Here is a 26,169-nt window from a genome sequence, read left to right on the forward strand (position 1 = left end):
CAGTGATGGAGGTTAAAAGGACTCCTTTAATCACATGCCAGAAAGATCAAATGACAAAAACATGATGTTAAATTCTTTAGCTCATGCATGTTTTTTTCCCTAAGATTTGGCAACTAATCAAGGGAAAGAACAGTTCTTAAATGATGCATGAAATCAGTTGGATAGATGTTGGCTTCACTTGATGAAAAAAAACACCAACCAATTTGGTCATTCTGTGTGAGTGTATAAATTGTTTTGCCTTTGATACTTCAAAACAATATTATATAGGAACAAAAAGCTCCAATGCTGTGGAATAAGTAGTCATTCAGTCTCACGACATATTAAATGGGTGCAATTAGTTTGTATTTTTGGCTTTGGGGCTTCTATCTGTAGAAACTCCCCACACAATAGCCGTCAATGAAAATGGAGATTGCTAGTAGAATGTAATGGAGCTAAATGTTTGGCTTTCAACTGTCTGTTACATCACTTTTAGGCTGTACAAACTGAAAGTGATATGGCATCAATGACAGCCATTCTCTTCAGCAATTCACACGGGTTTACACCAGTTTTATTCAAACATGCATATAACCTATTATTACTGGAGGACTTAAAACAACACACAAGGTTAGCTTAGGTAAGTGCAAAAGTGATATGATCTGAGACCGTACTTAAAAACCAAAAGGCCACTGATCCTGAAACTGAGGAGTCTGATTCCACTGTCACATTGTTTTACTTTGCTGCCATAAAAAAACTGGTTCCAGGATAACGCAATGCTGTGCAGCGCGCATTGCTCCACAATGGTTTGACCTTACACAATGATGCTTTCTGAAGAACGCAGAGCAGTTTGAGAATACAGAGACCCATTTTTCTCCACACGCTTGCAGAGAAACAATGCTATTGTAATTTCCACTCCAAGAGTCTTAAGGGTGACAGAACCAAGGGGTGGGGATAGAGTTAAGGTTCAGTTCAGCCATGATCTAACTGAATGACAGAACATTGCTGCCAGAGGTGGTAGTCGTGACGGGTACAATTTTGTCTTTTAAAAAACATTTTGACCGTTAAGATGGGTATAAAGGGATATGGGCCAAACAAAGGCAATTGGGACTAGCTTAGCTGTTTAAAAAAAGAAGGCCGGCATGGATGAGTTGGGCCGAAGGGCTGTTTCCATGCTGCAAACCTCTATGACTCTATACTCAAGGAGCTGAATGGCCTACTCCTGCTTCTATGTGAGCACTTTAAATCAAGCAGTTTTCGATAGTTATGCAGATTTATTAGGGAAGAATTGGAGCTTTGTTATATCTTACAAAGTCGTAAACAAATTGGTTGGAACAAGGTCATTTGTATAGTATTTGTGAGCGAGGCCACTCGTACAGGAGATCTGCACTGTCTCTAGCTGCTATGGCAGTAAAATAACTATTAAAGTCACACACTGACACTGCCTGTGGCAAAATATATCATGAATTATAAACAATGGTTTGTATATTTTTATGGTTGGCAAGCCTACACATCCCAAATACACATAGAATGCAACTGTAAGCTTTACTGTGTCATTCACAAGAGGGGAAATCAATCTAACGGTTGTATTCTAGACGTCTAAAGCAACATTAATGCCCTGAAGTTTTGCCAGTTATTGGAGGAAATGCTGTCCCATTGATTTACATTTTGTCTATATTTTTATTCTTTGCTGGTTTGTCTTTATAATCATACCTTACGTGAAACAAATTCTTATTGGACAGCAACTCCGACAGACCAATTTATTTCAACAACGTCTAATCTATTATCCAGCTACTACGACTGACTTAGTTACCTGTTCTCTGTCTCTACTGATGCGATCCGTCAGAAGGTCCGAATTGCTTCTCTCCTCATCCAGTTCCATCACCATCTCTGCCAATTTATCCTGCAAACATAAATCAGGTTGAGGTGCATTGTGGCTTGGAAATAAATACCTCTGTTCTCATAAACTGCTTTCACCTATTGTACAGGTATGATGTATTATTCTTCAACAATGACTGTTAGTGTACAAATATGCTAGGTACAGAATTATTTCGATTAGAGATACAGAATAACTGAACCAATACAGCGTCGCACAGATCTCTGGTTTTTCAAAGACAATGATGCTTTTAATCAATTGCTGGAAGTCCATTTTCATAACATGCTCCTAATGATAATGGGTGGCACTGTGGTTAGCACTGCTGCCTCACAGTGCCAGCGACTCGGGCTCAATTCTGGCCTTGGGTGATTGTCTGTGTGGAGTTTGCACATTTTCCCCGTGACTGCATGGGTTTCCTCCGGGTGCTCCAGTTCCTCCCCCCCCAGTCAAAAATGTGCAAGTTAGGTGGATTGACCATGCTAAACTGCCCCTTGGTGTCCTAAAATGTGTAGGTTAGGGGGATTAGCCATGGTAAATGCGTGGAGTTGAAGCGGGGTGTGTCTGTTGGAGAGTCGGTACAGACTCGAAGGGCTGAATGGCCTCCTTTTGCACCGCAGGGATTCTATGATATAAAGTCAATATTACGTTAACATTTATCACCATATTTGTTGATATATTCAAGCGTGTTAGAATCATTTTTATTTTAGGTTCGAACATGTGCAATTTTCTAGGATTTCAATCATAGAATCCCTACAATGCAGAAGGAGGCATTTTGGCCCATCAAACTTCTGCTAACAACAATCCCACCCAGGTCCTAAACTCCACACAGGCAGTGACCCAAGCCAGGAATCGAACCCGGGTCCCTGGCGCTGTGAGGCAGCAACGCTAACCACTGTGCCACCCATCTCAATGCCTATTTTGTGCTTTTAATTTTATAACTGCCATTCTACAAATCCATAATAAATCAAGAAATATTTAATTATCCTTCGAAGGCAAAACCTATTTTTTGGGAGGTCGATTCAACTCTTTATTCTAGTGACCTTTTGGACCGTTTTAAAATTAATTTTAACATTATTTTTTTAAAAATTTAAACTAATTTTTAAATTAGTTGGATGATCAGGTGCACGGCTGAGACGTGCCGCATTCAGATCTCCCAGGCATGGGGATGTGAGCTTTATTTATTCTATTCTACTACTCGCAGAGGGTGGTGAATTTGTGGAACTCGCTGCCCCATAGCGCGGTGGGGTCTGAATCATTGAATGGTTTCAAGCAGATAAGATATATTTCTGATTTTTAAAAATGGGTTAAAGGGATACAGGGAACAGGTAGGGAGGTGGATTTGAGACATAGAATCCCTACGGTACAGAAGGCGGCCATTCGGCCCATCGAGTCTGTACCGACCACAATCCCACCCAGGCCCTATTCCCGTAACCCCATACGTTTACCCTGCTACTCTCCCTGACACTAAGGGCCAATCAACCTAATCTGCACAGCTTTGGACTGTGGGAGGAAACTGGAGCACCCGGAGGAAACACACGCAGACAGGGGGAGAAGGTGCAGACTCTGCACGGACAGTGACCTGAGGCTGGAATTGAACCCGGGTCCCTGGTGCTGTGAGGCAGCAGTGCCGCCAGCGAGAGATCAGCCATGATCTGATTGAATGGCGGAGCAGGCTCGAAGGGCTGAATTGCCGACTCCTGCTCCTAATTCCGATGAACAAAATGATGTTAATTAAGATGTTTATTTGATCACTCATTTTTGTTCACCTCCATTTGTTTAATCTGCCGCATTCGATCATCCTTTGAGTGCGTTTTACTCTCGAGGTCGAGCTCTAGGTCATCGACTTGCTGCTCGAGTTTCTGGCTCTTCAGAGATGCTTCATCGCGCTCACGGCAACAGCTCTCCAACTCCTCTCGCACTTGCCGCATCTGATCCAAAATTAACAGGTTATTAAAACAGAAACTGTAACTGCTGAAAACCTGTAAAAAAAACTCAATTTCTGGACATGCACAATAATGCTAACTTTTCTAAAATCAAATATGGTATGTATTTTAAGCATCTTATGCTTTGAAGGTAGACTATTTTAATTCCAGTTATTTTGGTGATTATCACTATATTAGTAAGTTTAAAGGTGAAGGAAGTGAGCTTTCCCCAGATTTCATAAGTTCTTATGATAATAAAGCTTTGTAAACTAAGCGTTGGCTTTGAGCCAGAAAATTGGTGGGTTCCAGCCCCACTTCAGAGACCTGAGCACATAATCTAGATTGACACTCCATGCAGCACTGAGGAAGTGCCACTCTGTCAGAGGAGCCACCTCTTGTTGAGATCTTAAGACAAAGCCTTTTCTATGATGAGCATAAACAATCCAATGACACTACGCAAAGACCCGGGAGTTTTTTCAGTGTCTTGACCAACACTTACTCCATGACTGCCACCATTACACAGATTAATGGCCACTTATCTGATCATTGTCTTTTCGGACTTTCCTGGATGCAAAATGGCCACATTTCCCTGATGTTGTTGCCTTGGCAGAGCAGCCTCAATGGCATTCCCAGCAAGATTCCTATCTTCCCCTGCCGCCAGTGGAGTGACAGAATACAGCTACAGCCAAAAGTCAGCTCTCTCAATAACTACTTAATATTGAAGACTTTCTAAACCCAGCCAAAGCAGCCAAATAACGTCTCCAAGAATCTCAAGTAGCCTGTCACAACCATTTGGAGATTTATCTCCATGGAGTTGGATATGCCTGTAAATGCTGCTGCTCCTGTAGCCTGCTTCCTAAGTCATAGAGCTTTACAACACAGAAAGAGGCCCTTCAGCCCATCATGTCTGCACTGGCTATCAAGCACCTATCCATTTTCACCCCATTTTCCAGCATTTGGTTTATAGCTTTGTACGCTATGACATTTCAAGTGCTCATCTAAATGCTTCTTGAATGTCGTGTGGGTTCCCACTTCTCCCACCCTTACAGACCTCCCTCCCCTTTTAGGATATTATTACTAGACTATTAATCCAGAAACTCAGCTCATGATCTGGGGAACTGAGTTTGAATCCCACCACGGCAGATGGTGGAATTTGAATTTAATAAAAAAATCTGGAATTAAGAATCTACTGATGACCGTGAAACCATTGTCGATTGTCGCAAAAGCCCATCTGGTTCACTAATGTCCTTTAGGGAAGGAAATCTGCCGTCCTTATGAATTAAAAAAAGACAACGGGTTCCAGATTCCTACCACACTCTGGGTGAAAAAGGTTTTCCTCAAATCCCCTCTAAGTTTCCTTCAGCTTACCTTAAATCTATGCCCCCTGGTTAATTTATGTCTCTCCTGGCCAGTTTAACATAGAAACTAGAAGCAGGAGTAGGCCATTTGGCCCTTCAAGCCGGCTCTGCTATTCATTTTGATCATGGCTGATCATCAAAATCAGTATCCTGATCCCGGCTACCCCTGAATCACTGAACCCTCCCAGGTACCAATTTTCCCAAAATTGAGCTGCTGGACCTCTATTTATACACTTCAATGAGCCTAATGTTGATTTTACACGGCTATCGGAGACACTTAAGGACCCTCTTACCAATATGGCAGCCACTGCTCATCAGACACACTCTTGGAACAGGTAGTTTAATCACAAAATTGCCATGCGGGTGTTATTTTAGCACTCATAAACTGGGCAAAAGGTAATCGAATTTCCACACTGGTAAATAATATTGTATTAAAAATACTGTGGTGGCAGGGTGGCACAGTGGTTAGCACTGCTGCTTTACAGCATCAGAGACCCAGGTTCAACTGTAACCTTGCATGACTTGTCTGACAGTGGAGTTTACACGTCCTTCCCGTGTCTGCCTGGGTTTCCTCCCACAGTTCAAAGATATGTAAGTCAGGAAGATTGGCTATGCTAAGTTGCCCATAATGTCAGGGGGATTAGCAGGGTAAATACATGGGGTTACGGGTGTTAGGGCCTGGGTGGGATTGCTGTCAGTGCAGGCAGGATGGGCCGAATGGCCTTCTTCTGCAATGTAAAGATTCTATTAACCTCTGACCTGTTTCTCCTGTTTTACAGTTTTCGCACACATAGAAAGCCGTCAAACACGTAACCTCACGCTGCCGTCAGATGCCTAGTAACAGGCACAGAGCAGCAGCGGTGGAGAAGCAGGGATTATTTGGGGTGGCACAGTGGTTAGCACTGCTGCCTCACAGCGCCAGGGACCTGGGTTCGATTCCTGGCTTGGGTCACTGTCTGTGTGGAGTTTGCACATTCTGCCCGTGTCTGCGTGGGTTTCCTCCGGGTGCTCCGGTTTCCTCCCACAGTCCAAAGATGTGCAGGTTAGGCGAACTGGCCATGTTAAATTGCCCCTTGGTGTCAGGGCGACTAGCTAAGGTTATGGGGATAGGACCTGGGTGGGATTGTGGTCTGTGCAGACTCGATGGGCCAAATGGCCCCCTTCTGCACTAAGAATTCCACGATCTACCCATTTTCATTAACAGGATGGGCTTGGGGAAACAAAAACAGGAATTTTGGAAAAGGACATGCACCAATAGAGATTCCACCTTCAACCAAAAGATGGCAGTAACATGACAACCCTTCGCTGGAACCTGATCCAATCTCGACCAGCACAACAAGCAGTTTCAGTCAACATCACAGCTTCATAATCCCCAGCAATTATTTCTGATTAAAGCCACAGTACTCATTAGAATATACTCGAACATAGAAATTCACTCCAAAAACAACATCTGAACTGAATTTAAAACAACCACATATTTTGTCTATTATGCTCCAATTCCACTCAATGAAATTGGTGCATTGTGTGTGTGGGAGAGGGATACGGGAGATAAAATCAGATCCAAAACTAAGATTTCATGGGGGGGAAGTAAATACGTAACAGCTTGGTTATCTGATCTTAACCAGTGGGACTAAATTGGTTATGGAAACATCTGCAAACAAAAGGATTTGGCCGGGGGTGGGGGGGCAGAGCACACAGGACATCAGTGGTTAATGATCATTTTAATATTTAAAAATCTCTATGAATTTTTTTCTTTTATAATATATGTATCTTGATCCTTTTTTAAATATATATAACAACTCTTTTTAATCCATTTAAGTAAAAGGCCTCTGAGTTTTAAGAACATTTCTTAAATAAGCAATGGTTAGCCCTGCTGCCTCAGAGGGCCAGGGATCCTGGTTCAATTCCGGCCTCAGGTGACTGCCTGTTCTCCCTATGTTGACATGTGTTGTCTCTGGGTGCTCCAGTTTCTTCCCACAGTCCAAAGATTGGCCACACTAAAATTGCTCCTTAGTGTCAGGAGGATTAGCGGGATAAATATAGGGCCTGGGTGGGATTGTTGACAGTGCAGGCTCGATGGGCCGAATGGCCTCCTTCTGCACTGTAGGGATTCTATGGTTCTATATTAAAAAGAGAAAATGCTGAATAAAACACAGCAGGTCAGACAGCGCCTGTGGACACAGAAAGTGAGTTAATGTTTTATGATGATGTCTCAGCAAATCTGACGGACCTGAAACTTTGGCACCATATTTAGTTGGGGTCGGGAAGAGAGCCGCTGGGGAGGGCGGGGCAAGGATTTTTGCAGGGCGGGGGGGGGGACCGAAAATCAGATTTTCCAAAATATCCTGCCGGTTTCAGTTATACTGTATTAGTTAATGCAACTTGGATTTTCATAGAATCCCTACAGTGCAGGAAGAGGCCATTCAGCCCATTGAGCCTGCACTAATAACTATTCCACCCAGACCCTAGCCCGTAACCCCACCTATTTAACCTGCTAATCTCCCTGGCACTAAGGGGCAATTTAGCATGGCTAATCCACCTAACCAGGGGATGAGGCCTGGGTGGGATTGTTGTCAGTGCAGGTTCAATGGGCCGAATGGCCTTCTTCTGCACTGTAGGGATTCTATGTTAAAAAGAGAAAATGCTGGAAAAAAAAGCACAGGTTAGACAGCGCCTGTGGAGAGAGAGAGAAAGAGAGTTCTCTTTGGACTGTGGGAGGAAACCGGAGCACCCAGAGGAAACACATGCAGACATGGGGTAAACGTGCAGACTCCACAGTGACCCAAGACCGGAATTGAACCCGGGTCCCTGGCGCTGTGAGGCAGTTGTGCTAACCACCGTGCCGCCCCCACATTCTTGAAGGAATCATGTGTAAGAAATTAGGTCCCATTTTTCACCAGTTAAATCCAAGAGTGGCCGTCACATTTTTTTCTGTTTCATTGTTGTGGTTCCATGACTGATTATTTTCGAGTGTCTAACGCTTTATTAGGATGAGCAGAGCAAGACAACAGACCGCTCTTCATTATTCAAAATGATTGTTTCATCTTCGTCAACTGCGTCGAAGGAGCTGGATCAATACTCAGTTATTCAGAGTTGATGGATAAATTCATCCATTGGCAGCCAGTTGTAGGTGTTTGATTATGAAGAGTGCCAGTGTAATTTGAGACTGTGATATTTCTGCTTGTTAGTCCATGACACACAAAAAACAAAGTGAGCAGCAAAAACAGACCCGGTCGGAAGGGAAGATTGTCAGCTTCCTGCAACACTGAGATAATGGCTCCACGGAAACCTGGGGAGTTGCGTTCAACATGAACTCTCAACCCACACAACCCCTGCCTTCCCTTCATCTGAAGCAGGATGGAGAGTTTGCATAAATTAAAAATATCATCATCATGAAAACTGCTCTTCTCTGCCCTACACAGGTTTCGGATCATTTCAAAGTGCTCCGGATATTTTATCCACATCAGCAGGAGGACATGCCTACCAGACATATCCTTAATTCTAACAGAAACTATTTATCCAATTCAATGTGGATCAAGCAATGTAATGTGAAAATTCCTGAAATCCTTCAACCTTTCTAAGAGTAATAATTGAGTGCATGATGCTACAATTTCCCTGAAGTAGGTTTTGGATCTATCTCGTATTAAGTTGAACATTTTTTACACCCTAGCTATGAATGGAACATTATATTCTGCACCCTCTACTTTCCTTCTCTATGAACGGTGTGCTTTGTCTGTATAGCACGTAAGAAACAATACTTTTCACCGTATATTAATACATGTGACAATAATAAATCAAATCAAATCGAGAGAAGCTGGTTAGGCAGGGGTCGTTTTCCTTTGAGCAAAGAAGACGGAGAGGAAGTTTGGTAAATTTGGAAGTTGGACATCCTTATGAATATTTGTTGAAAGTTTATTCACACTGCAACAAAGTTACTGTGAAAATCCTCTAGTCACCACACTCTGGCGCCTGTTCGGGTACACTGAGGGAGAATTCAGTGTGGCCAATGCATCTAACCAGCACGTCTTTTGGACTGTGGGAGGAAATCGGAGCATCCAGAGGAAACCCACGCAGACACCGGTAGAACATGCAGATTCCGCATAGACAGTGACCCGAGCCGGCAATCGAACCTGGGTCCCTGGCACTGTGAGACAGCAATGCTAACCACTGTGTCACCGTGCCTTTGTAACAAAGCTTTTGCTTTTCTGCAGAACCTATATAATTACATCTGACACATACTGGAATTAACTAGTTAATTAAAAAGATACTGCAAAATGCACCACCTGCCAGATGTCTGCATTCCTGGCTTGTGATCTTAAGGTTCTTGTAAATGTACTGGCAAACAGGACTGAACTGCCATCTCCTAAACTAGTCAGACCCAGATGAGATAAAGAGTATTGTTCTCCTTGGTGCCTTAGCAGACATAACAAGGTGGAACTAGAAGCAACTTAATAATACGCTAGCTTACAAAGTTGACACGCTGGCTGTGGAGAGGAGGAGGATTGGGGGAAATTATACAACATGTTCCTGCAATCCTGGTTCAGCTAGGAACAGTCAGCTCTGTACTTTAAACAGAACTCTGGGTGACAGCATTATCTGGGAGACTGAACTAGACTGAAACATGATGCCTTGTCAGCAGTAGTCTTTGTAGTAGCAGTTTAACAGTTATGTTAAAATAAAATAACAGAACAAATTGTCTTTGTATAGCACCTTTCACAATCTCTGTATATTGCAATATGCTCCACAGCCACTTAAGTACTCGTAAAACAATGTTACTCTAAAGTTTATTTATTGGTGTCAAAAGTAGGGGTACATTAGCACTGCAATGAAGTTACAGTGAAAATCCCCTAGTCCCCACACTCTGGCGCCTGAGGGAGAATTTCGGACTGTGGGAGGAAACCAGAGCACCTGGAGGAAACCCACACAGACACAAGGAGAACATGCAAACCCCACACAGTGATCCAAGCTGGGAATCGAACCCAGACGCTGTGAGGCAGCAGTGCTAACCACTGCGCCACCGTGCCACGTGTAGAGAAACGCAGCAGCCAATTTACAAACAGCAAGATTCAGTAAATAGCCGTGTTGGCCAGGATACAGGGACACTCTTCCAAAAGAGCCATGAGATCTGAGAAGGCAGCCAGGGCTTCAGTTTAATGACTCATTCAAAAAATATCACCGTTGACTGTACTGCACTCCCTCAGTACTGTACTGAAAACGATGTGCTCAAGTCTCTGGAATGGAGGTGAATCAGAGCCAAGAATCCCACCACCGAGTCACGCCCGAGACCTAAAGACCAGTTTCTCAGTGAAAATGGAAGCTCTAGACACATCAGGCGATTAATTTTTATCCTATAGTAAACATCAAGAGAAGGAGCTCATTTTTGTATCACAAAATTGTGAATTAAGAATACCACAAAGCAACCAGTTTGTTCTGAAGCTAATTGAGAATAATAGGAAACTTTACAGAAACAAAGAAACCTAAAGTTCCTTTCATCATGAGTCAGAATTTCCATTGTTTTCAATGGGAAATCGCTGGACTATTTTGGGATTCATTCTAATGTAAAATGTACAAGATCCTGTTCATTAAAGTAAATGGGAGACAAAATTTTTCTGCAGTGTTTTAAATGATTGGCATTTGGGAAGATATTCTTCAGGCAGTGCAAGAGCCTCTTGAGGAACAATTTTACACTGGTTTAGGATAGGGTTAAGATTGATCAACAGGCAAAATCAGATATTTAAAGTTTAAAAACGGTTTATTTATTAGTGTCACAAGTAGGCTTACATTAACACTGCAATGAAATTGCTGTGAAAATTCCCCGGTCGCCACATTCTGGAGCCTGTTCGGGTGACACTGAGGGGGAATTTAGCATGGCCAATGCACCCTAACCAGCACGTCTTTCGGACTGTGGGAGGAAACCGGAGCACCCCGGAGGAAACGCAGACACATGGAGAATGTGCAGACTCTGCACAGATAGTGACACAAGCCCGGAATCGAACCCGGGTCCCTGGCGCTGTGAGGCAGCAGTGGTAACCACTGTGCCGCCCATATGTGTAGAACCAGTAGTTCACTAAGAATGCTTGTAAACCTTTTGTTGAAAAGGTTTACTCTATGTATTAGGATTACAGTGTATTGTCTAAAAGTTTATTTAAGCCAGTGCCTTCTGTCCTCATCATAAACTCCATTTCCTAGCCAACAACTTCATCCCTCTGCCTGGCAACTGTCTGACACCATACCAGACATTTTGCAACCTTGGCCCCAAGATAAGCTTGGGACCATATCTCTGCACCATTACTACCATAACCTATTTCCACCTACATAACGCTAGTCAACTCCACCCTTGCGCAGATCATGTGCGTGCCGAAACCCTCATCCATGACTTTGCTGTCACTTGACCTCACTCTTGCAACACACTCCAGCACAGCTTCCCATCTTATACCCTCTGTAACCTTGAGCGCATCCAAAACTCTGTTGCCCTTGCCCTAAATTAGAGGTCCTTTGGCCCATCAACTTGCATCAAGTCATTCACCTGTGGCTCACTGGCCTACATCGGCTCCCAGTTAAGAAACACCTCACGTTTTAAATTTTTATCCTTCTCTTGAAATCCTTCATGACCCTCACCCCCTTCCTATATCTTTAATTTCCTTCATCCCCACAACCTGCCTTTTTCGTATTCCTGGTTTTAATCACTCAATCATTGGCACTGTGCAAGGCCCTACGCCTCTGGATCTCCATATCGTCCTTTTTAGCAGTCTTTGGTCTACCTATTGACCCTAACATCTCCTTAGGTGGTTGGAAGTCAGATTTTGTTTGATAATACTCCTGCAAAGTGCCCTGGAATACTCTACACGTTAACGGCACTGTATAAGTGCAAGTTGTTGCCGTTTAGCAAAAGTTCACAAATTTCCTTGTCTCTGAACTGACCAATTCCTGAACATTCAGGGTTTTGTTCTTTAACATATTTAAGTACATTACAAGCAACTCAATTCAGGAAACTGCAAACTTTGAAATATGGCTGAAATGAATGTTTTGATTCAAGTTAAGAACAACAAATGATTGAGATATAAAATGGGGTAAAGGATCCAGGATTAGGTAGGAAAGCTAGTAATTGTTTCTTTGTAGTTAATTATGTTGAAAGCTCAGATCATGAAAATGGCAATGAAGGTATTGAGAATGCCCAAGATTTCACCATTTACCACAAACTTCGACAAGGTTCAGAATAAAGCAAATAGCCAAAATACATTTCCACCACTGTTATTCTACAAAATAAACAATTCCAACATTTCATTTTACTAATGCAGCAAGTTTTCCATGTTGTGTTAAGTTAGTTAAGAATTTAATCAACTTTTCACTGAATTTAACTTTCTTTAGAAGTCTTTGGTCAAAGGTTATTGGTCAAAGGTTAAACAAACACAGTTATCTTGCATTACCTCATCCTGCAGTTTCTTGGTTATTAGCTGAGATTTGTCAGCCTCCAGGGCCTTAGCTCTCAGTTGCTGCTGCAGGACGCTCAGTTGACTGCGGTTCTTTTCCTTGCACTCATCAAGCTCCTTCCGCAGGTCAAGGTTTGACCTCTGAGCATCCTGACTCATCTCAGCCATCTGCATAAGGTAACAGCAGTAAGATTAAAGGTGGTGGGGGGGGGGGGGGGGGGGGGGGGCATAAAGTCCAAGAAAAAAAAGCTTAAATTGGAATTATAGAGTCTTACAACATGAAAGGAGGCCATTTGACCCATCGTGCCTAAGTCTGCTCTAATATTCAATTAGTTCCACTTACTCACGCTTTCTCTGTAGCTCTGCAGTTCTTTCCTTTTTAAATATTTATCCAATTCTCTTTTACTATCAAATCTCTTTCCACCGCTCTTTCAAAGTCATAACTCACCGCGTCAACAAAAATTATCCTTCTCTTCCCTCTGGTTTTTATGCCAGTGTCTTCTAGCTGCCCATCTTCCTGCCAATATATCTTTCTACTTATTGAAATCCCTCATAATTTGGAACTCCTTTCTTAAATCTCCTCTTACATTCGCTGCCCTAAGGGAAACAATCGCAGCTTCTCTCTGGTCACTCATAAAACCATACAATCCCTACAGAAAGAGGCCATTCAGCCCATTGAGCCTGCACCAATAACAATCCCACCCAGGTCTTATCCATGTAACCCCATATATTTGCCCTGCTAATCCACTGACACTAAGGGACAATTTAGCAGGGCCAATCTACCTAACTTGCACATCTTTGGACTGTGGGAGGAAACCGGAGCATCCAGAGGAAACCCACACAGAATGAACGTGCAAACTCCACACAGTCACCCAAGGCTGGAATTGAACCTGGGTCCCTGGTGCTGTGAGGCAGCAGTGCTAACCACTGTGTCACTCCATATAACTCGAGTCACTATCTGTGGGATTTTAAACAAAGGAAAATTCTAATATGCACTACTTCTTTGGACAGAACGGCACAAACACACTTTCACACCACAAGCCAACTGGCTCTTCGCCAACTTCTCCCTCTCAATTTGTTCTCAGGCAGGTGAGGTTGATAGGTCGAAACCATCCTCGGCATATTGCTCCTTGCCAGTATTGCCATCAGGTGGTGAAAGAAAGCAGTCGATGGGGTCTGATTTTTGCCTCCCGCCTTCACCCCCATATCTCTTACTTCAAAAACAATCCTCAATTGTTTGGGACACTCTCTGAAGCATCACAAATATTCCAACCTGGTTAAATTGGTTGCACACACTGGGCTGGCAGGTTTCCTTCAAAATCTGGAACACTATTGTGCATGCTCAGGCACACATACAATACATGATATGTCCCCTTCCCACCCCCGAAGCGAGGAAGTAATATGGTGACACCCAAAATTAGTGTAGAACTAATAAAAATGTACTTCCATTTCTTACTCTGAACTAGCAATCCAGAAACCCAGGGTAACATTCCGGGGACCGAGACTCTATTCCCACCACGGCAGATGGGGAAATTTGAATTTAATAGAAATCTGGAATGAAACCTAATGAAAGTTGATGAAACCATTGTCGAAAAAACCCATCTGGTTCACTAATATCCTTTAGGGAAGGAATCTACCGTCCTTATCTGATCTGGCCTACATGTGACTCCAGATCCACAACAATGTGGTTGACCCTTAAATGTCCTCTGAAGTAGCCTAGCAAGCTCGAGAGCAATTAGGGATGGGCAAATAAGTAACTTGAATCCCATCTGTGAATTAGAAAGGGGGAGATTCGCTCTATAATTTCATTGTGTGAAAGCTTTTGGATAAGAACAAAGTTAAGATTTAACTTCATTTGGCATTTTAAGATTTCTTTTGAAGGTCTGTAATTTAAATTGAGGAATACAGCAATGTCACACTTAAATTGACCTAGAATCCCTACAGTACAGAAGGAGGCTATTTGGCCCATCGAGTCTGTACCGACCACAATCCCACCCAGGCCCTATCCCCGTAACCCCGCACATTCACCTTGCTAATCCCCCTGACACTAGGGTCAATTTAGCATGGCCAATCAACCTAACCCGCACATCTTTGGACTGTGGGAGGAAACCAGGGTACCCGGAGGAAACCCACGCAGACACAGGGAGAAAGTGCAAACTCCACACAGACAGTGACCCGAGGCCGGAATTGAACATGGGTCCCTGCCCTGGCGCTGTGAGGCAGCAGTGCTAACCCACTGTGCCGCCCAGGTTGACTACTTATTGACTGATTATTATTTTAACATTGTTATGAAGTGGGAAGTTATCTTTCCACCACGAAGTAACGAGGAGTAATATTCATTGGATACAAGCGTAAGTGGTCTACACTATTTTGAAGTGTTGATATAAAGGATCCAACCTCTTTCTCAAGCTTTTCAACCATCTTCTCCAATTGCCTTCTCTCGGCCTCCATATCACTCTTGGTTTTCTTCAAAAAATCTCTCTGAACTGTCTCTGTTGTAAGTCTTTCATTTAACTCCTGGTACTCCTGCGATCGCTTGTTGAGGCTTCTCTGCAGAATGAGAAAGATATTAAGTAGCTAAAACTATTCATTACATTCAGGATAACTTCACAGGCAAGTTAAGTGCTGTGATGGGAGTAATTGTTTATGCTTGGGCTAAGGCTGGGTTACGGGTTAACTACATGTCAGAAAGAAATCACTTGTAGGTGTGAGTGCTTTATTTAGACACACCACCACAAGCTGTGTGTTTTATAGCAGGGGAGAGCCAAATAAACATACGCTGTTGCAATATTCACGGTGCAAAATAAAGTGATGATGTGGAGATGCCGGCGTTGGATTGGGCTGGGCAGAGTAAGAAGTCTCACAACACCAGGTTAAAGCCCGACAGGTTGATTTGGAACCACGAGCTTTCGGAGCGCTGCTCCTTCATCACCTGGTGTTGAGAAACTTCTTACTGTGCCCAAAATAAAGTGGATATCACACCTCATTAAAATCTGACATTGAAGAGCAGAGAGTCACGCAGAAAGGCAAATGCGAGGTCTTATTCTCTCTGTTCAGCACAGGATTCAACATTCTTTGATGCAACGTCAGAAGACTAGAGCAAAGAACAATGAGAAGCAGGAGAGATACAAATTACATCAGGAGTAGATCAGGAGAAGCTCCCTGGATTCCTCAAAATGATTTAATCAGGAGTGTGATACATGGACCTCAGAGGAAGTGTGTTGTGGGGATTATGCCTCATACAATCACAGAAGTGCTACATCACAGAAGGAGGCCAATCGGCCCATCTTGTCCATGCCAGCCCAAAGGCACCCAGGTGCCCTTTCTAATCCCACCTTCCTGCACCTGGCCCATAGCCTTGTAGCTTACAGCGCTGAAGATGTAGATCCAGGTACTTTTAAAAAATGGTTTAGGGTCTCTGCCTCTACCACCAACTCAGCACACAGAATTTCTCACAGATATGTGACATCGAGCCATGCCGCCCTTTTTTTTAAACCCCTAAGCTAATCCCAATTGCCCGCATTTGGCCCATATCCCTCTATACCCATTTTACCCATGTAACTGTCTAAACACTTTTTAAAAGACAAAATTGTACCCACCTTAACTACCACTTCTGGCAGCTCGTTCCAGACACTCACCACCCTCTGTGTGAAACAATTGCCCCTCTGGACACTTTTGTACCTCTCCCCTCTCACCTTAAACCTATGCCCTCTAGTTTTAGGCTCCCCTACCTTTGGGAAAAGATATTGACTTTCTAGCTGATCTATACCCCTCATTATTTTATAGACCTCTATAAGATCACCCCTTAGCCTTCTACACTCCAGAGAAAAAAGTCCCAGTCTATCAAGCCTCTCCTTCTAACTCAATCCATCAAGTCCCGGTAGCATCCTAGTAAATCTTTTCTGCACTCTTTCTAGTTTAATAATGTCCTTTCTATAATAGGGTGACCAGAACTGTACACAGTATTCCAAGTGTGGCCTTACCAATGTCTTGTATAACTTCAACAAGACGCCCCAACTCCTGTGTTCAATGTTCTGACCGATGAAACCAAGCATGCTGAATGCCTTTTTCACCACTCTGTCCACCTGTGACTCCACTTTCAAGGAGCTATGAACTTGTACCTCTAGATCTTTTTGATCTATAACTCTCCCCAGCGCCCTACCATTAACTGAGTAAGTCCTGCCCTGGTTCAATCTACCAAAATGCATCACCTCACATTTATCTAAATTAAACTCCATCTGCCATTCGTCAGCCTACTGGCCCATTTGATCAAGATCCCGTTGCAATCCGAGATAACCTTCGTCACTGTCCACTATGCCACCAATCTTGGTGTCATTTGCAAACTTACTAACCATGCCTCCTATATTCTCATCCAAATCGTTAATATAAATGACAAATAACAGTGGACCCAGCATCAATCCCTGAGGCACACCGCTGGTCACAGGTCTCCAGTTTGAAAAACAACCCTCTACAACCACCCTCTGGCTTCTGTCATCAAGCCAGATTTTTATCCATTTAGCTACCTCACCCTGGATCCCGTGAGATTTAACCTTATGCAACAACCTACCATGCGGTACCTTGTCAAAGGCCTTGCTAAAGTCCATGTAGACAACATCAACTGCACTGCCCTCATCTACCTTCTTGGTTACCCCTTCAAAAAACTCAATCAAATTTGTGAGACATGATTTTCACAAAGCCATGCTGACTGTCCCTAATCAGTCCTTGCGTCTCTAAATGCCTGTAGATCCTGTCTCTCAAAATACCTTCCAACAACTTACCCACCACAGATGTGAGGCTCACTAGCCTGTAGTTCCCAAGCTTTTCCCTGCAGCCCTTTTTAAACAAAGGCACATTTGCCACCCTCCAATCTTCAGGCACCTCACCTGTGACTATCGATGATTCAAATATCTCTGCTAGAGGACCCGCAATTTCCTCCCTGGCCTCCCACAATGTCCTGGGATACACTTCATCACGTCCCAAGGATTTATCTACCTTGATGCGCTTTAAGACATCCAGCACCTCCGGACATAAATGAACCAGACCCAGGTGCACATTTACACATTAGCACTGCACTTCCTACAGCAGTTAAAGTGACCACAGTTTTGATTTATTTGTTCTTGGCGTGTGAGCATTGCTGGCAACACTAGAATTTATTTCCCATCCCTGTCCTCAGCACAGTGCTGGTGAGCCACCTTCTTGGATGGCTGCAGTCCATGTGGGGTAGGTACACCCACCGTACTGTAAAGGAGGCAGCTCCAGGATTTTGACCCAGTAACAGTGAAGGAAATGTCTGCAGCTTGGAGGGGAACTTGTAGGTGGTGAAGTTCCCATATGCCTTGCTGCCCTAGACCTTCAAGGTGGTAGACGTTGCCCGTTTGGAAGATGCTGTTGAAGGAAATTTGATGAGTTGTGGCAGTGTATTTTGTAAATCATACACTGCTGCCACTGTACATCGGTCGTGGCAGAGTGACTATTTAAGGCGGTGGATGGAGTGTCAAAAAAGGGGGCTGCTTTGTTCTGGATGGTGTCAAGCCTCTTGAGAGTTATTGGAGCTGCATTTATCAAGGCAAGTGGACAGTATTCCACAGACTGTCACAGATGCACCATAGAAAGCATTCTTTCTGGTTGTGTCACAGCTTGGTATGGCTCCTGCTCTGCCCAAGACGGCAAGGAACTACAAAAGGTCGTGAATGTAGCCCAATCCATCATGCAAACCAGCCTCCCATCCATTGACTCTGTCTTTACTTCCTGCTGCCTCGCACCCCGGACATTCTCTCTTCCACCTTCCTTCGGGAAAAAGATACAAAAGTCTGAGGTCAACCGACTCAAGAACAGCTTCTTACCTGCTGCTGTCAGACTTTTGAATGGACTTACCTTGCATTAAGTTGATCTTTCTCTACACCCTAGCTATGACTGTAACACTACATTCTGCACTCTCTCGTTTCCTTCTCTATGAACAGTATGTTTTGTCTGTATAGCGAGCAAGAAACAATACTTTTCACTTTATGATAATACATGTAACAATAATAAATCAAATCAAACCAAATCAAACATTCCTGATTTGAGACTTGTAGATGGTGGACAGTCTTTGGGGAGTCAGGAGATGAGTTACTCAGTGCAAAATCCCCAGCCTCTGACCTGCTCTTGGAGCTACATTATTTACATGGCTGATCAAGTTCAGTTTCTGGTCAATGTAATTGCCAGGATGTTGATACTGGGGGATTTAGCAATAGGGATGCCATTGATTGTCACGGTGAGATGGTTTTCTCTCTCTTAGATGGTCATTGCCTAGCCCTTGTATGGTACAAATTTTATTTGCCACTTATCAGCTCAAGCCTGAATGTTATCCAGGTCTTGCTGGTCATCAGCAAACATCCCCACTTCTGACCTTATATGGAAGGAAGGCAAATGATGAAGCAGCTGAAGATGCTTCACAGCTCCAGGGACCTGGGTTCGATTCCTGGCTTGGGTCACTGTCTGTGTGGAGTTTGCACATTCTTCCTGTGTCTGCGTGGGTTTCATAGAACATAGAAACCCTACTGTGCAGAAGGAGGCCATTCGGCCCATCAAGTCTGCACCGACCACAATCCCACCCAGGCCCTACCCCCACATATTTACCCACTAATCCCTCTAACCTACACATCCCAGGACACTAAGGGGCAATTTCAGCATGGCCAATCAACCTAACCTGCACATCTTTGGACTGTGGGAGGAAACCGGAGCACCCGGAGGAAACCCACACAGACACGAGGAGAATGTGCAAACTCCACACAGACAGTGACCCGAGCCGGGAATCGAACCCGGGACCCTGGAGCTGTGAAGCAGCAGTGCTAACCACTGTGCTACCGTGCCGCCCTAACCTCCAGGTGCTTCGGTTTCCTCCCACAGTCTAAAGATATGCAGGTTAGGTTGATTGGCTATGTTAAAATTGCCCCTTAGTGTCCTGAGATGCGTAGGTTAGAGGGATTAGCGGGTAAATGTGTAGGGATAAGGGGGGTAGGGCCTGGGTGGGATTGTGGTCGATGCAGACTTGATGGGCCAGATGGCCTCTTTCTGCACTGTAGGGTTTCTGTGATTCTATGATGGTTGGGCTTAGGACACTGCCCTGAGAAACTCCTGCAGCAATGTCTCAAGACTGAGATGACTGACCTCCAACCATCTTCCTTTGTGCCAGGTATGACTCTAACCAGTCCAGAGTTTTCCCCAATTCCCATTGACTCCAATTTTGCTAGGGCTCCTTGATGCCACGCTCAATTCAAATAATGCTTCGAGGTAAAAGGCAGTCACTCCTGCATCACCTCTTGAGTTCAGCTCTTTGGTCCATGTTTGAACCAAGGCTGTGATGATTAGCCCTGGTGGAACCCAAACTGAATGATGCCAACTAATTGCCACTTGCTACTACCTTTGATACAACTTGTGTACCCACTTCCTCTTCCAGAAGGCAAGTTGGCAATTTAAACAATATAATTTAACCATTTTAAATTTAATTCTGGTTAGCCGACCTTACCAAGCCTTGGGAAATACAGTGGCTAAAGGGAGGCAGGGATTATTGGATCCAGGAGGTAAGTGCTTTTCCATTTACCTGCTGGATAAAATTTAACTGCTTCAGCAATCTCCCAGAATCAAACTCCTCCTTACCTGTCTCATCAATCTCCACCCCCTGATCTTTCCAATCCTTATAAGGTCTTACATCCCCATCTGACACCAGCCTCTGATATCCCCCCTGCTCTATAACCCGAAACTTCCCTCTCATCTCTGACCCTCTTGTGCACCCCTCGACCCTCAGCTCCCCTCTCCACTTCAGAGTATGATCCTCCCTCCACCCTCACTCCGGGGCCGCAGCCTGACGTCAAAGGCCTACTTCGTCCGACAGCCTCTCAATCTGGCCGATTACGACTGGAAAACGGGAGGTGGAAAATGTAAAATCATGTCCTTGCTGTTAAGTGCAGCAGAACCTGCAGAAAAGCTGTTCTTTCAAGCTTCCCAACCTCGAAGCAGCAGTCCCCCAGCCACTTCCCTTCCACCTTAACATACAGTTCAGCGTCTGACATGGACATTTCCCAGCTAAATATTCACATACAGAAACTTTAAATTATCATATAGAATCATAGAATCATAGAAACCCTACAGTGCAGAAGGAGGCCATTCGGCCCATCGAGTCTGCACCGACCACAATCCCACCCAGGCCCTACCCCCACATATTTTACCCGCTAATCCCTCTAACCTACGCATCCCAGGACTCTAAGGGGCAATTTTTTTAACCTGGCCAATCAACCTAACCCGCACATCTTTGGACTGTGGGAGGAAACCGGAGCACCCGGAGGAAACCCACGCAGACACGAGGAGAATGTGCAAACTCCACACAGACAGTGACCCGAGCCGGGAATCGAACCCGGGACCCTGGAGCTGTGAAGCAGCAGTGCTGACCACTGTGCTACCGTGCCGCCCCGGATACACAAGCTCAGCTGTTTTAAGGTAAAATACAGCCACCACATCGCTCAAAACTGGTTTTGCAGAACAACTTCAGAAAGAAGTTTACTAATATAAATGTGTCACTAATTGACCAATAGATTTTGCAAATACAATTTACAGAATTATAGAATCCTACAGTGCAGAAGGAGGCCATTCGGCCCATCGAGCCTGCACAGACAACAATCCCATCCAGGCCCTGCCCCCGTAACCCCACATATTTACTCAGCTAATCCCCTGACGCTAAGGGGCAATTTAACCTGGCCAATCAATTAACCTGCACATCTTTGGACTGTGGGAGGAAACCGGAGCACCCGGAGGAAACCCACGCAGACACGGGGAGAATGTGCAAACTCCACACGGACCGTGACCCAAGGCCGGAATCCAATCCGGGTCCCTGAAGTTGTGAGGCAGCAGTGCTAACCACTGTGCCACTCCCTACTGTACTTAAATAAGTGGCGTTGCTGTGGGTAAGAATTACTCATACCCCTAAAGTATTTCCCACAAGCAATTTGCGATAAGTCTCCCTCGAGGAGAAATTCCAAATTTTGAGGTCAGGAGTCTGTAGAGATTTACCAGTCCCCCCCAACCCCCATCGCTAGAGAAAACAGCCAAATTACACTCATCATTTGTTGATCAGAATGTTTCCCAGTCATTAAGAACATAAGAACTAGGAAGCCATCTGGCCCCTCAAGCCTGCTCCGCCATTCAATAAGATCATGGCTGATCTTTTCGTGGACTCAGCTCCACTTACCCGCCCGCTCACCATAACCCTCAATTCCTATACTGTTCAAAAATTTATCTATCATTGCCTTAAAAACATTCAATGAGATAGCCTCAACTGCTTCACTGGGCAGGGAATTCCACAGATTCACAACCATTTGGGTGAAGAAGTTCCTCCTCAACTCAGTCCTAAATCTGCTCCCCCTTATTTTGAGGCCATGCCCCCCTAGTTCTGGTTTCATGATGCTGGTCCCAGCGTCAAAGCAATTAAAGATTCAGTAGCAGACAAGTAATTCGCACGGGGATCCACACACAGGAACAGGAAGGAGTCCCTAATCAACTGAATCACCTTAATCGTTCTTTACAGTCCAGAAGACTGACAATGGTCGGTCTTCAATTGATTTCACCCAGACTCAGAAATTTAGAATTTCTCTTTTCAGATGGAGGAATTGCATTTCCTATTAAGTGCCTAGCAATTTCATAGTTAAATAATGGATAGCAATGCCTCCCTCTGCTATTTAGTGCCCACACCTATTACCCCACAGCATAGAATCAATGGCAAAGTTTATTGGAGTTGGGAAGGTAAGTTTAACATTGAAAGTGATTCACTTCCAAGCATTGTGCTCTGCTAAACTGGTTTCCTTTGTTTATATTGGTGCATTGCTTGGTGCTCATCCAAATATCTCAAGAGTGAGATGCAGTGGTTCTTGTTGAGGTCCATTCCAAGCAGCTCTGTGGTGCAGGACTCGATGCTCCACAGGCTGTTCCCAGGAGGCACACCAAGACAAACATCAACTGCAGCTAGACGATCATCAACTTGGTGAAAGACACTCTCTGGTCTGCCCAAACCCTTTTGGGCTCCCAGTGCAAAGAGTTGTCCTTGACCAAGTGTTGCAGACTGGCACATTCCAAAGCCCCAAGGACGACCTGCTGAGGGATGCACTAAAGCTTGGTGCAGTCACCACAGAGGCGCAATGGAGAAACGCTGCTGGCTAAGACTTTTCACAACCATGGTACACCAAGGGGAGGGGAATTGTATAGAACCCCTTGGTCTGAATGACTGAGGTGAGGAGAAACGTCTTCACCCAGAGAGTGGTGAATTTGTGGAATTCACTACCATAGAAAGTAGTTGGGGCCAAAACGTTGTCTGATTTCAAGAAGAAATTAGATATAGCTCTTAGGGCTAAAGGGATCAAGGGATATCGAATTTGATGATCCGCTATGATCAAAATGAATGGCAGAGCAGACTCTAAGGGCCGAATGGCCTACTCCTGCTTCTATTTTCTGTTTCCATGAATGTACATGATGAATATTAAATGTATCACAATCATATTGCAGCACCTCAGAATGCAGCATGATCGGTGTAGACAACTTAAATATCATCGCACTTTCTGTAATAACCATTTTGAAATGTCTGTCATGTTCTTTTGATTTTATTGAACATCTCAGAATGCAACATGTCCCATGTAGAAAACCTGAATAGCATTGCACTCTGCGATGACCATGTTGGAATGGTCTTTCAGATATTTTATGAGTAAACTCTATTTTTGCAAAAACAAATACCTGGACTTCTTCGAGCCGGCTCTCCAAAGTTCTTTTGGCGAATGAAAGGTCCTGCTCTTGGTCTCCAACTTCTCTCAAAGCAGCTTCCAGATTCTTCTTCTCTTGCTGCCAAGGTTAGAATGGAACAGTTTTTAGGTTGATCTCCGAATCAAAGTTTAAAGAGTGACAATATTGGAACGCTCCCAACTTGAGGCACAAGGTTAAATCTGTTTCAGGTGGCGTTTAGACTTATGTTTCTATAAAGCAATAAGATTGCCAGGAGAGGCACACTGACTAATGAAAAAAAAATTCCAATTCCATCTCCTGAACCAAGGAGTGATGTCAACAGGACCCAATGTGGAAATATTCACTAATTGTTCTCTTAACATTCAACGGTACAAGTGTGAGTGGAAGCATCAATGAAAAGGTAAACTTGAAATAAAATCAGATATACTTACAATGGAAATGAGAAAAAAGGTGATACAGTGCACTTGTTTCGGTAACATGATTTCTATCCCCAGGATAGAGTAGTTCAATTGATTTATAATGACCTCCCATCTCATCCCCAAATCCCCCCAACAAAAAAAAACTTCACAAACCAGCTCGACAATTCTTTCATCCAATAGCAGATTGGAGTAGGTTTCTGTAATGACTTCAATCAGGCCATTGAGGTTGGCCTATTGGAGTATGAACTCCCTGATTAAGGATCCAATTGATGGGCCAATCAGGGAGTCTTTGCACTTAACTGGGAGTGTCAGTTCCTCTGACACCCCCCAGAGATAGACTGCTAACCACTAGGACTCTGTGTACTGCTGTTAGAGTTTGTAAATCAAGGGATTTTGGTGAAGGGACTTCAGCCTCTGCAGACTTATTACAGTTTCCCCAAACAATGTTTATCCTGCTGCACATTTAGCTACAACTTGGGGAGCTGGCACCAAATCTGGTTTGTCTTGCCCTGGTTACAGGATTTCAGACCCAGTTTCTTGTTGGTTCGGAATTCAGCCACTAGCTAAGGGAGTCACATTTCACGCAAACTCAGGGCACCAACCCAAATAAATGCGGGTAAATTAACAGACAGTGCACAATAAATCAGATATGTACGTATATAGACCAGTCACAGGTTTTAGGCATTTTTATCAATTTTCTAGCATAACATCAAGTGTTTACCTCCAATTTCTGCACTTCATATAACAGCAAGAAATGGAAAAGGGGTAAAACATGACTAATGCAGACCATACACATGCGATAATGTTTAATTTGATTTTTAACCTTTTAACATTTAAGCAAAAACAAAGTATTCCAATCAAGGTATCAGAAGTCTGAAAAAAAATGAAAATACTGGAGCTGCCTTACTAGAACTAAGATTTATGGATCTAAAGAAAATGGGCCCTGATCATTGATCAAAGCACTTCCAGCTATCCTTGATAGGGCATGAATGCTCCTTAAGGTGTCTTAGCCCATGGCCTGAGTGATCACTGTGAGTTCTTCTGAAGCCAACTGACGCTCATCATGAGAAAGCTTTCATGGTGGCACATCTCTGAACGGTCTGACTCAGTAGCTTCCTGACTGCTCACCATCCCTACAGGGGAATGGAATGAGTCAGGCCTGGAACTTCAGGTTCCTCCAGCAGTAATTGTCTGCTTCTGCTTGGCATCAGGGCAAGGTGGCACAGCGGTTAGCCCTACTGCCTCACAGCGCCAGGGACCTGGGTTCAAATCTAGCCTCGGGTGACTGTGTGAATTTTCACATTCTCCCTGTGTCTGCGTGGGTTTCCTCCGGGTGCTCCGGTTTCCTCTAAAGTCTGAAAGACGTGCTGGTTAGGGTGCATTGACCCAAATAGGCACTGGAGTGTGGCGACTAGGGGAATTTCACAGCAAGTTCATTGCGGTGTTAATGTCGACCTTGCTTGTGACTAATTAATTCATTAAATAATAATAGTCAGGAAGGCACTTACTTAGCTGTCTTCTGCCAGATACAGACTTCATGACAAAGGGCTACTGCCATACCAAAGCCACTGGCACTGTAAGCTATATAAATGTATACACCGAACCCTCAGATAAAAGCAGGGGTTGTAAATATAAACTGTGTCTCTAGGCTGCATTACCTCCAGACGTGCAAGTTTATCCTTCAACCGATTCTCTTCTATCTTCATCTTGGAAATTATTTGATTGAGTTCACCAATTTCATCCTTCAATTCTCTAACTTTCCTCTTCAGGGTCTCATTTTCATCCATGAGACGTTTCACATGATCCTCTGCCGTGTCCTTCGCTTGTTTGGCTACAACTTTTTCTTGCTCCAGTGCGCTTTTGCTCTGTTAGAATAATAGTCATAGAAACTGTGAGATTTTAATATTACAATAAGACTTCCACAGTACCAGAGAGGTTTCTCGCTCAAGACAAAACACACAGACAATCAATCCCACAGAACACAGTAAAACAACGCAAAATATCTCTTCCAATTGAGTGAGTGAGTGAGTGAATGCACAGTTAAACCATATAAACCAAGGTTGTCTCATTAGTGACAATGAGCCGAAATTCAGGAAGAGGAAAATAGCAAGCTGTTGAGTTTTTTTTTAAAAAGGAATACATGGGTAAAAGTAGGGACTAATCTTTGAGCTTTTCCATAGTAACAACAGCCGTGAAGTTCCATGGGGTAGATGGACAAATATGGCACATCCACAGGAGGCCAGAATTTGGGTCAGAATGCGGGTGCGCTGGACTTCCTCCAAGTACGTGTTGTAGTCCAATTTCCAATCAGGAGAGGTGAGAATTTCTTTTTATCCATTCATGGGACATGGGCATCACTGGCTGGCCAGCATTTATTGCCCATCCCTATTTGCCCTTGGAGGGCAGTTGAGAGTCAACCACATTGCTGTG

At 44.0% G+C, this 26,169-nt stretch overlaps 1 protein-coding gene across 2 annotated transcripts in view; it reads right to left on the minus strand.

Annotated features, from left to right (window-relative positions):
- The window catches only part of cgnl1 (cingulin-like 1), a 172,975-nt gene that overhangs the window by 39,228 nt on the left and 107,578 nt on the right, over positions 1 to 26,169 (minus strand). For both annotated transcript variants that reach the window (XM_078241427.1, XM_078241426.1), the window contains exons 9-14: positions 25,398 to 25,604; positions 23,315 to 23,419; positions 14,957 to 15,109; positions 12,557 to 12,727; positions 3,616 to 3,777; positions 1,787 to 1,876 (exon numbers count right to left, since the gene is read on the minus strand). In XM_078241427.1, coding sequence (XP_078097553.1) covers positions 1,787 to 1,876; positions 3,616 to 3,777; positions 12,557 to 12,727; positions 14,957 to 15,109; positions 23,315 to 23,419; positions 25,398 to 25,604 — 888 coding nt within the window. The remainder of the gene's footprint in view (positions 1 to 1,786; positions 1,877 to 3,615; positions 3,778 to 12,556; positions 12,728 to 14,956; positions 15,110 to 23,314; positions 23,420 to 25,397; positions 25,605 to 26,169) is intronic.

The sequence above is a fragment of the Mustelus asterias genome, chromosome 24 (assembly GCF_964213995.1).
Source record: "Mustelus asterias chromosome 24, sMusAst1.hap1.1, whole genome shotgun sequence".
NCBI lineage: Eukaryota > Metazoa > Chordata > Chondrichthyes > Carcharhiniformes > Triakidae > Mustelus > Mustelus asterias.